The 12,297-nt window shown below is 32.7% G+C and overlaps 1 protein-coding gene across 1 annotated transcript in view; it reads left to right on the plus strand.

The window, feature by feature from the left end:
• The window catches only part of LOC136984953 (phospholipid-transporting ATPase ABCA3-like), a 113,666-nt gene that overhangs the window by 58,255 nt on the left and 43,114 nt on the right, over positions 1 to 12,297 (plus strand). Inside the window, exons 12-15 of the mRNA XM_067282101.1 lie at positions 4,150 to 4,360; positions 4,431 to 4,677; positions 8,068 to 8,147; positions 8,224 to 9,099. Coding sequence (XP_067138202.1) covers positions 4,150 to 4,360; positions 4,431 to 4,677; positions 8,068 to 8,147; positions 8,224 to 9,099 — 1,414 coding nt within the window. The remainder of the gene's footprint in view (positions 1 to 4,149; positions 4,361 to 4,430; positions 4,678 to 8,067; positions 8,148 to 8,223; positions 9,100 to 12,297) is intronic.

Consider the following 12,297-nt stretch of genomic DNA (forward strand, 5'->3'; position numbering starts at 1 on the left):
ACTAAATTTTAAAAAAATTACAAAAAAATAATTACAGAACTCAAATTTGACCAACTATTCAAATCCTAGCACAAGGAAAAGAACATCATTCGCTTGTACCATTTGGAGTAGTCTGCTATGACAGTATAGGCTGAGCTAGGAGCAAAACCTGGATCTTAACATAATCCTTCAATGTCTTCTAGCTGCTTACTCTTCAAACATGCAAGTAAGCAAGCAAGTAATTTTTGAGTCATCACTATGGCAGTATAGATATATTCATATCTGTCAACATCAGCATTCAAAGAGGCATGAGGTAGCAATAACAGTCATTTATATCCAGCAGTTTGTACAGAAGTGACTACACATGCATACTTGCCAACTTTTAAGGGGGGATCAATTTATCCCATTTCAGGAAGAGCCTAGGGGCTATCCTTATGTGGGTGGTGATGCTGGAGGCAGAGAAGACACATATCCTTACAAAAACTCATTTATTATAGTAAATAATGAGCTTATATGTATGTTGTTTGGGTAAATAGAAGTTTGCCATTGAATGAAGATGTTCTAGTGTCCAGCACAGTCCAAGGTTGGTGAGACATTCGGTCCCGTTGAATGAAGTTAGCATGGAAGTTTGATGATGGCCCTGGGGCAGAGATGATATAGGAGATATAGCCAGCTTAGTTACAAGTTCTTCAATGTTGGGATGAGTTGGGATAATCCTTGGAGGATGTGACACAGATTAATCGCGCCTTTTACATTAGAGAAAAACTGCTTCTCGACCTTGAGATTCAAGGTTTTTATAGTATTTCTCCTCAAATCTCACTTTTTGATTGGTTGTAGTTCCCTTATTTTGCTTTTTGATTGGTTTCTCTTCTTCAGAAGAAGTCTGAGAGCAGTTTGGGTCACAAGAAAGGACCATTTGGGACAGTCTATCTGACACTGTCCCTTGACACTGACTGGGAGATGTTGATGGAACCTAGACTTTGTGCTCGTAATTAAGCCCTTTCTTATGACATTTTACAATTTGAATAATCTGGCGCAATGTCTCTTTGACCATAGAACCTTCCGTTTTTCGTGATTTCTTAATCTATTTCAATTGTATATGAGTGTTTGTGTCAGAGTTCCGTCTCTCAGTTTGACATTGACAGATTGTTTAAGTTGTGTAAGTCATGGGATCCATTGTTTACTTTTTGTGCTGCATTGTTTAGACAAATGGTTTTTTCTCTCCTCTCTTGTAACCTTTCATTGTAATTTAGACACAAGAATTCTGCAATTTACATAATTTTGGACCTTGTCTGGGACTTCACACTCATTATTTCTGGTATTAGTCACTTGATTGTTCATTACAGATGCATTAAAGTAAATACAAACAACACAATTCATACATCCTCAAAGAACAAAGTAAGGAAGCTTACTCTCATCCTTTTGCCAATCATGCAAGTTGATCATAGTTGTTCTCCAATCAGCAGCACCTAGCTCATCCAGATAATTCTAGATTTTCTGAGGAAGGCCTTTTTCATATTGTCTCTACATCCATTTCTCATGCTACATTCAATCACTGAAGATTTGAAACATAGAACAAGGTGTTTGGTTGAATTTTATGAACTAATGAGAATTGAGTCTGAAACTGAGTTATAGTATCATATATGGAGCAAGGAAAACCTTGATTGACAGGCTTTTGGAAATAGTTGAAGTGATTAAAGAGTTCATATTCTTTCCCTCCACAAAAATGCCCTTATAATCTCAATATTTTAGCCTTGTTCCTAGAGCAATATTGAAATGTCATTTAGCACCTTAAGACATTTTAAAACATGATTGAGATTAATGATGACAGAAAATCACTTAAAGGAACATGAGCAAATATCTCTAGGATTCAAATTTTGCAGTTATCATGTACACATTTTATGATTTTGGCTTCTTCCATTTTACTATTATATATAGTTCCCTAGCCTATTATGCTAGGGCTGTATTGAGTTTACTGTTCTGAGCTTTAGGAACTTAGAAATAGATGGCACTTTCTAAAAGAGGAAGTCTTTTAGGTTCTAAAACACAAAAACAGTTCTAACTTAATAGAGGGGTACATAGATTCAAAATCTAAAATTGTTATATGTTCAGACTCTGTTAATGCAGTACCCTCTAATTTAGCAATGAGCTCTCTGGGGTTGGAAATGGTACAGTTAAAAGTACCCTTAGAATTTGTTGGAATCAAAGATTGCGATGTTTTGTAGATGTTCTTCTGACATAATAAAAGGTTGGTGGCATTGTTGACCCCTCAGGGAAGGTGACTTCGTTTCACTCTCCCCTTTCCAGCGCTGACCTTCCATGAGCCAAGACTGTGTGTAATCTTTGTGCACTCTTTGTTCGTTTGTTACATAACTGGTTATGCTAGTCCAACTGCCTTTTTACCAATCTTTTCAATAAGTGCCAAGTCTAACAGAATTTAAAACTAAAAAAATAAAATTAGAAAAAACTAGCCACTAAAATTTTCAAATCCTGGCAATAAATAATATAGCATCCTTATGCTTAACTATTCTTCATTTATGTTAATATTCAGGTGCAGATATAGGTGGTGTGAAGGTACAGCTGCATTTTCCTTCTGGAGTTCTTCTCAAATAAAGCTGGGTATCTCAGATGGTAAAAAATTTTGTAAGGTATATTGTTCTCTTTCTGCACTCTCTTTAAAGATTTCTAGATCTGCTATTATTAATATCCAATTCATCTAGTTTATCTACAGTATCCATGAACTTATTTAGATGGTCTCTGACATCCTCATCATCTTTTATTTTAAAAAAGTAGTAAATTTTTTAACAATATAACCTTTCTTGCTTAATTAAATATTTTTAAGGGTGTCTCCAACCTCTTTAGATGATTACAATGCTTAACTTGCTAGTTTATTACAGGTGATGATTAACATCACCTGTAATAAACTTGCATTCAAATCCTATTGAATCCATTTCATAAGTTTTTTGTGATATGTGCGGTCTGGGATCATTACCACTGATATACTTCCATAGATCATTTCTGATTAAGATAGTTTGCACTTGTATTTTCCATGTATCATAATTATCTTCTTTTAATGGTTTAATTTGTGGTTGTTTTTCTACCATCTTGGTTTCACTAATATCATCATTTTCCATTTTTATCTTCTGTTTATCACAATTCACTATGACTGGGCCCATAACCTGTTTGAATATAAAATTCATACAACTACTTAAACAAGAAACATTAATTTCTTCTACTGATACATTTGTTTCTGACAAGACTTATATACAGTACATCTCGACACCACATATAAAAATTAGGTCAGCAATGAGAAGTGCTATAAGAGCAATGATATAAAGGAAAAGAAAATAAATTTAAAGCAAAAACAAAGGAATGGAGGAAAAAAAAATGGAAAAACTAACAAATAAATTTGTGATATGAAAATTATTACATGTTCTTGTTATTTTCTTAGCAAAAGTGTACAGATATTGCCAGTAATTTATTTTGAAAAACACTCCAAAAATACCTTAAAAATTGCATTAATCACTTTAATCTCTAATGTGTTTGGGCTTATTTAACCAACTGAGTTATTTTGCTTAAAATAGTAAATCATTTATTGTATTTTGCAACTGGTAAATGTATTCTTAATGCAACTCATAGTTGCTTATAATTAGGTCTATCGCATATCGGGATTAATATGGAGATTATTGTGTAATTACTTATCCTCTGAAGAGCCAACTGAAGCTGTTTTACTTGACCATACAAAATGACTCACGAAGAGCTGGGAAACTGCCTTCTGGGAGGTCTTTTAACGGTAACTTGCCCCTATTTAGATGTTAGAGACATGGCAAAAGCCTGGAAAATCCCTTGTGGCCCATCCTGGCAAGGTGCAAACCCACAACCAAACTACCAGTGTTCAGGGAATGGAACTACTTGGCTTCTGGGGACCTTATAATTTGGTCAAACATTCTAGTCCTTATACTGTATATTCAATTAGCCAGAACATTGTATGATTCTTCATTTTAATTATAAATTTTTGGAAATAATATGGATTTTTATACTATTTTTATATATAATTATTTTTCCTTATATCTATTTGCTATTAGAAATTTTTTTATTTTATAATAAATTATTTAATTATTTTTGTAAATATTTGAAAATTATGAATGTTTCATAATTATAAATATTTAGTTATTAGTATTAGACGAACCAACTTCTGGAATGGATCCACAGTCTAGACGTGTAGTTTGGGATGCACTTTTGAAGCTGCGTAAAGAACGTACCATACTTTTAACCACACATCATATGGAAGAAGCCGACGCACTTGGTGATCGCATAGCAATTATGACAGAAGGAACTGTTAGATGTTTTGGATCTTCTGTATTTTTAAAGAAAAAATTTGGTATTATAAATTTAAATTTATTTTCAATAATTTATATCTTATTAGATTTATAATTTTTTTTTTAAATTAGGAACTGGCCATCACCTTCACGTTACAAAATCTGATATTTGTCAGATTGATGAGATTACTAAAAAAATTAAAATTCATATACCAGAGGCAAATATGATCAGCAATTCTAGTCAGGAATTGATTTACTCCCTCTCTTTCTCATCAGAAAATTTTCCAGAGTTATTCAAGTCTTTGGAAAATTCATATTCCGAATTAGGAATTACATCATGTGGGATTACTGTAACGACTATGGAAGATGTATTTTTTAAGTAATAAGATTTTAATATTATATATATTTTTTAAACCTTTTCAAATTAATTAAAGTAAAATATTAAATTATTTTATAGAGAAACATAAGCTGTAGTAGTATAAAATTTTTTGAAAAATATTTATTTTAATTATTTATTTTCAATTACAATAGAAAAGTTTTCTAACATTAGATTTCCACCTTTTTTAACAGTAAAACCTTGATTAAAATACATTAAAAATGATGAATAAAATTCAACAAAGCAAAATACAAGAAAATAGTATAAAAATATTTTTTAAAAAATTAAGAATTGTATAATAATTGTTTACAGGCCTTTTGAAGCAGATTTAATCAATGTGAAGTAAATATTCAGAATTAACAATATTTTGTAAAATGTGATAAAAAAGAAAAGATCTTTCAGAAAAAGATAATTTTAAAAAGTATATAGATGCTTGAAAAACTGCAAGTATTACCTAAGGGAACTTTTAAGCTAAGCCAATCAGACATTAGATAATCATTACAGTATCTATAGTATAATAATTAATCAAAATATTTTGCATCATCTTTAAATAAGAGAAGTCCCAATCTGGACCTGGCAATGTTAGGAGTAGCTGTTAAAAGGCAAGTTATAGAATTTATTTAAGGTCAGGCATATTTTATTAAACTTGTTCTTTTGTGATTTTATCAAAAGAGACAGAACAGCCTTCAACCAGTTCAGTATACAATAATCAATAAGGGATTGAAAATCAGTGAAGAAGATGGAATGCAAAACAATTTTAGAGGATATAGGCTAGAAAAATCTCAATAGGATATTTATATATTTTCTTTTTAAAGTTATTTTCAGAATGATGATAAAAAAATACAATATACCTTCAAATAAAATTTCTAGAAATGATAACTTCATTAATTGTTTTAATCATTGTTTAAGTTTATTTGTATATTTAAATTTAATATGCCGGTACAATAATATTCAAAGAAAAGAAATCACATACACAATATAGTTTTCAGATATTTTATTTTCACATAATATATGAAATTTGATAATTATACATCATTCTTTAATTTAAAAGTAATATAAAAACTAAAACTATTTGCATTTTTTGCCTAATGCCTTCTGGTGTTTGAAAACAGAACTATTTTATCTGGGTCGTTTAAATCTTTCTTGTGTATTGTCAACAATAAAGATGAATAGCAATAGAAAAAGAAAACTGTAGGATATGCACGTGGTGAGTGATTCACAATGGAATATAACACAAAATTATGTTCTCGTCACCCGTGTTTATTTACTTTGCAGGATTCCTTTACACTTCTGACACTCCTCGTTTTTACAATAATAACCCTTTCCACATATAATTCCGGCAGATGCTCGGATAGGATCGTTATGCGAACTCGCGACAAAAGAATATTCAGCGCGTTACAAAATATAAGGACTAAGACTAATTACTTAAAACTACTTATATGACTAAAAAAGATAGGGAAGAAAAGATAGACAATAGGATAGTTGGAAGTATGATAGAAAAGAATGGGTACCCAAAGTGTCGACGATCTTGGGGTGATGGTTGCGAATACTAGATTGATAATTTTCAGTGTTGTTGATTTTGGACGTCTCTCCAATCCTCCCAATAAAGTTTTTCGAAGTTCCTATATCAGAATATACTTCGGATTTCTCACGAACGTTGGCTTAGGCTTACCGTCCTTTGTCCTCCAGTTGATGCTAGAACAACCTGGAGGTCTTCACAATACGTCCTGTCCCTTCGACATCTCAGTCAAAAAGTGACCTCGCCTCCTCCACTTAGCCCCCAGGCTACCACCTCTTCTTTGTATTCTAATTAGGTCACCCCCATTTGAACAGGGAAGGGTTAGGGAAGACAGAAGTTTCTAGAAAAAGATAGACAAAAGAACTAACGAAGAGGAAGAAAATGGACTAAATACTAAGAGTAATATATACAAAAATATACAAAATAAGGCGCATGGCCACAAAACTTTCTGTTGCATTCCAAATTGCAATTTCAAAGCCATATGGGAGCCCAATATAAGTTTTCATCTATTCCCACATGAAAAACAGATGATTATTCGGAAATCAGAATGCAGAGCTCATAAATATATCCTACAGAAAGACTAGTAAGAATTGGCAAAATGTTTTCCGATTGTTCAGCTTTATATGAACAAGTTATGCTGTCAATTTTAAAAGATTTTTTCCTAATGCCAGTAATTTTGTGTAGGACACAGGGTCAGATTTAAGCATTTCAAGGCCCTAAGCTGAATGCTGTGTGAGGCCCCTTACCAACTTATCACATTTGTAGAAGTCAATCATAAAAAGAAAAGAATTAACATAAACATATTAACTACATTTTATTTTGTGTAGTATTTAAAGTATATTTTGTTGGCTTGTAAAAAAATTTATTAGAAAATTTGACTTCAATTTTCTTTTTTGTAGAAATTTTTGAGGCCCCTTGAAACTCAAGGCCCTAAGCAAAAAGGAAATATAGCTTGCTTGTAAATACATCCCTGATGGGACAGATGGTCAAAGCTACTGCTTTTTAACACAAAGAGCACAATTGTGTAGAACAATCTCTCTCATTTGTTTCTATAATATCATATGTAATGATGTGTCTTGCTAGCAATAATTGTTCTCCTATAAATTTCTCAATAAACAGCTACAAGCAGCACATATCATTATATTGGACTTTAATATATGATTGATTTTATGTTGACTAGTTACAAGCGACTCAGATACAAGGTCCTACAATCTTGACCCAGATGAAGTAGCCATTTTGTAAAAATGCAGCGCTTTCTATAGTTCATGAAAAATGCAAATAGCTAGGATAAGATAACAGTAATTTACTAACAAACTGCAAGGCTTGGACAAATAAGAATTATAATTTGTAAATAGAACAAAAACTGTGAGTCATTCACTGAAACTGAAGGTTTTGCTTTTTAATATAATCTTCCTAGTTTGCAATGCACTTATGCCAGCAGTCCAGAAGCTTGCAAATGTCACATAGGAAAAAGTCTTTTGGTTCGGGCATAACCATTCCTGAATAGCCTGTATTATATCCTGATTACTGACAAATCTTTTTCTGCCAAGATATTCCTTTAGACTATCTAGAGAGAAGAATAAATAACAAATGGAAGTTTGGTTTGAGTATTTGGCAAAAGTATCACATAACTTCAAAAAATAAACTGCAGTTTTTTAAATAAAATCCAAATTCTGTATTAGAACACAGATGTGTTTTACTTAAAGCAAAATTCAATTTTATTTGGTTTTATATTTTTCAGATATGATGATAAAGAGCATTCGAAATTCATTATGAGTTAAAAAATAATATTTAAATAAATTTTTAATCTTGAATTTTATACACAAATTATTATTTAACTGTTATAGTAAAATTTATTTTTGTTAATTAAACAGTGTTCAAAAGCTAGAAGATAATGCTATGGATACATTTAATTGCTATGAAAATGGATATATATCTGAATATCAAGAAGAAAGTATGTTTTCTTTTTTTTTCTCATTACAATATATTACATTGTTTTTTAAATAATAATACATTTTATTTATTTTTAGATATAAATCTCATGTGTTCTTCCAAGTTATCTGGAATAAAATTAACATTGCAACAATTAAAAAGTCTTTTGATTAAAAGATTTCATTATACAAGACATAATTATTTGCTTTTGATATTTCAAATTCTTTTGCCATTTTGTTTAATTATTGCTCTAGTTTTGATAGATATTCTATTTTTTTCTAAAACTAAAGATAAAGCAATTGTCTTAGATTTAAAAACTCTTTTTGGTGACACAGATGCATTTTACATTAAGAATTCAGAGAATTCAATAATAGATATATTGTCAGACAATTACAAAAAAGTCCTTGAAAGTGAAAATGCAAATATTAAACAAACAGAAAATGCTACACAGTATTTCTTCGAAAGAGCAAAAGATCTTAAACATTATATAAAAAAAGATCTTGTAGGTGCAAGTTTTTCAGGGAACAATTCGGAAATTAATATTACTTCTTGGTATAATGGAATAAATTATCATTTGGAATCAATTTCATTTAATTTATTAACATCATCTCTTTTGAGATTTGTTACAGAGGATGATAATTCAAATATAGAAGTTATAAATCATCCATTTAATTTTCAAACAGATTTAGAAACATATATAGAAAATGATTTTAAATCTAAATTGAGTTCCCTACTTTTAGTTAGTTTGGCATTGACATTTTTATCATCAGTTTTTGTAATATTTCCTTATCATGAACGAATTTCAAAATTTAAATTGTTGCAAAAGATATGTGGTATCAATGGCTTTAATTATTGGATGATGAATTTTGTTTGGGATTTTATTATTGTTATAGTTTTCACTATTTTATTCTTGTTGCCATTAATTATATGCAATGGTCTACAATCAACTATAGATGTAAATGGTGAAGCAATTGGTGAGTATATAGTTTTTTTAATATAAGTATAAGTATGCATTAATAATTTATTTTAAGTGTTTGATCATATTTATGTATAAAATATCATATTTGCTAACTGTACACTAATTTTAAATTACTAATTTAGGTCATATATAATATGTACTGAATTAATCAATGCATCTTTAACAGTGGGTGAAGTTTAAAGAATGCTATGTTCAACCACGTAAATGGGACATCTTCAGGAATGGACAGTTGTAAGTGGAAAATTAATTTCACTTTCAATTCTCAATGCCTGAAAATGTCTTGTTAATTGGATTAAACACACAAGTTTTTAAACTTCACCCACTATAAAAATTCTATTGATTAATTCACTGGAGTAACTACAGGTAGTCCATCCTTATATGATGTGTATCAAAAAATTTCTAAATTGTTTAGTGAAAGATAAACCACTATACAGGAATTATTAGACCTTGTTGTATCCTCTCCACTTCTAATAACCCTTACCAGCAGTTCTTCCACTTTTGGAAACACTCATGGAATTCATTTTTTGGAATTGTGTGTAACTTTGCCATAAAATTTGTTTTAATATCCTCGATGTGTTAGACTGCATGTTGCTTTTCGGAGATTAGGAAAACTAGTTAGGCTTGCATAACTGGTTATGTGACATAAAAGATAACACTGACTTGGCTCATGGAAGGTCAGCATTGAAAAGGGGAAAGTAAAATGAGGTCACTGTCTGTAGTGTTTGGTTACGCTGACATGTTTAATAATAAGTCAAGTATTATTAGTGACTGAATATACTTTATTGCTTGTAGCACAAGAACAACATACAGGCAGGAATCACTAGCACGAGGTCTTGTACAAAAGTGGTTCTAGCATGAAGGTAGATAAAGGATACATTCTACAGGCAGTAGACCAGACTAAGTGCCATCTATCGGCAGTCAGGCAACCTGTCTAACCGACACACATGACATTTTCCCCCTTATTTTAGAGATCTTGCTAGATCACAAATACATTGAATTAGTTTACAAGTTTAGTCTATTTGGAGGATGTACAATTCTGTTGGAGCAAATAGTTGTAACCACTCCTTGACTGTTCTTGGATTCATGGTCAGCCAGCTGAGTATTACTCTGCTGTAGTCGAGCAGTAGAGTCCTGTACAGGAAATGCTGGAGTAACTGTATGTGGGAACTGGGCCTTGGTTGGCATTACAATCGAAGAATTACAATATAGCAATGAACCATCTGTAGTATGCAATAAGTAGGAACAAGGTTGTTGAAGCCACTTTTCCACTATAGCTAGTGACCACTGCCTATGAGCAGTTTGAAATCTCATTAATGAATGCTCAAGCAATGAAGGGTATTCAACAGCCCGATGACATTGTGCTTGCAAGGTGCAATTGGTTTATAGTTTAGTGGAAGCATCTGAAAACCTACGGATCTTGCAGACAGATGAATTTGGAATAATGTTGCAGTCTGCCTACCAAACAAACACTGTGCAGGGGAACTCAGACCACTGTGTGGTAAATTCCACCAATTAAGAAGCGCTAAGCATTCATCTGTTCCATCAGCATCACATTGTTTGATAATGAATTTGGCCATTTGTACTGTACATACCTCTCAGCCAGCCAGCCTGTTGGACTGAGGACATTTGAGAGAGGCAGTCACGTGATTTATCTTTCACTGTAAACAGAATTGACGGAACTGATGTGAAGAGTATTGAGGCCCATTGTCAGATTTGAGGGTGTCTGGAATTCCATGCACTGCGAAAACATGCTTTAAAAAGTTGATGACTGCTAATGTAGTGGGATTGTTATTTTTTTTGTATTCAAAGAAACCCGAGTAACTGTCAGCCACTAGCACATAGCTGTCACCTGCCACCTGCCACCTCAAACAAATCACTGGCAAGACATTGCCAAGGATAACATGGTACTAGCTTCATGAGGAGAGACTCTGATCAGGAGCATAAGCTATGGTCTGGCAAATGTGACAAGCTACTGTAATGTTCTCTAACTCGTGGGTCATACCCAATCAAAGAATGATTTGTCTAGCCTGGTTGAGCATTAATTGAATCCCAGGGTGGCCCAGGTACAACTTCTGTAGATAAGCAGGATGGAGTTTTAAAGGCACTACGAGGCCTTCGTACACTGATAATTCATCTCTGTATGTTCAAAATTCACAAATGGCAACTGGAATTTGATCAATTGAGTCTGGTCAGCCCGCTTGTGTGATCGTAATAGGTTGCTGTAGTTTAGTATTCTCCTCCATAGGTTGACATAAGTCAGCTACCTTGCATTCTGCCAGTGGAACATCCACAGCAACAATAAAATCATCTAGCGGGTCACAGGAAATTATTACTGTTGCACAGTTCCAGCTTAGAGCGTCGGCCACAGGGATGTCTCTGCCATGCTTGTATACCATTGTTGATGCATATTGAAGAACATCAAATAACAGATGTAATTGAGGCAGTGCTGTGTTCAGGGATTTTTTTTGCAATGCTTTCTAACTGCTTATGATTGGTTTAAATTGTTAACTGCTTCCTATAAATATAGTCATGGAACTTTATACTTTATAGATTGAGAAGGAAGCATTGCAAATGCTTCCTTCTCAATCTGTGGATATCTCTGTTGAGATTCTGTTAGTGCTTTTGTGGAATACACAATAGGCCGTCCCTCACTGCTCCCATGGCATATGAACTAGAATCTACCGATAGCATTACCACTTTATTTACATCATAGAATGCTTTAGAATGCAGTAGTAGAGCTTTTTTCAATGCAGTTTTCAGACTATTAAAAGCATTCTGTTGTGGTTCCAGTTCCAGGTCACACCTTTTTGAAGTAGCAAACAAAGAGGTTCAGCCATAGAGGAATAGTTTGGAATGAATTTGGAAACGTATTTGGTCATGCATAAAAAGCATTGCAACTCCGGTGTACTAGTAAAGACTTTCAAACTGTTGATAGCTTCAACTTTCTTCAGGTTGATCTGGACCCTTTGGGCACTGAAGACATGAGCCAGAAAGTTTAATGACGTTTGCTCAAATGCACAATTTTCTTTGTTTAATCTAATACTCTGCTTGTATAGATGGGACAATACTTCGTTGGTAAATTTACATAAGTCTGGTATAGTGTCTGTCCAGATCAAAATGTCATCCACAGAATACTCAGTGTTTTGGCAGCCCTTTATGATGATCTGCATTACCCATTGAAAAATCTCGGGTG

This window comes from Centruroides vittatus, unplaced genomic scaffold (assembly GCF_030686945.1).
Source record: "Centruroides vittatus isolate TY-2023 unplaced genomic scaffold, ASM3068694v2 contig_941, whole genome shotgun sequence".
Classification (NCBI taxonomy): Eukaryota; Metazoa; Arthropoda; class Arachnida; order Scorpiones; family Buthidae; genus Centruroides; species Centruroides vittatus.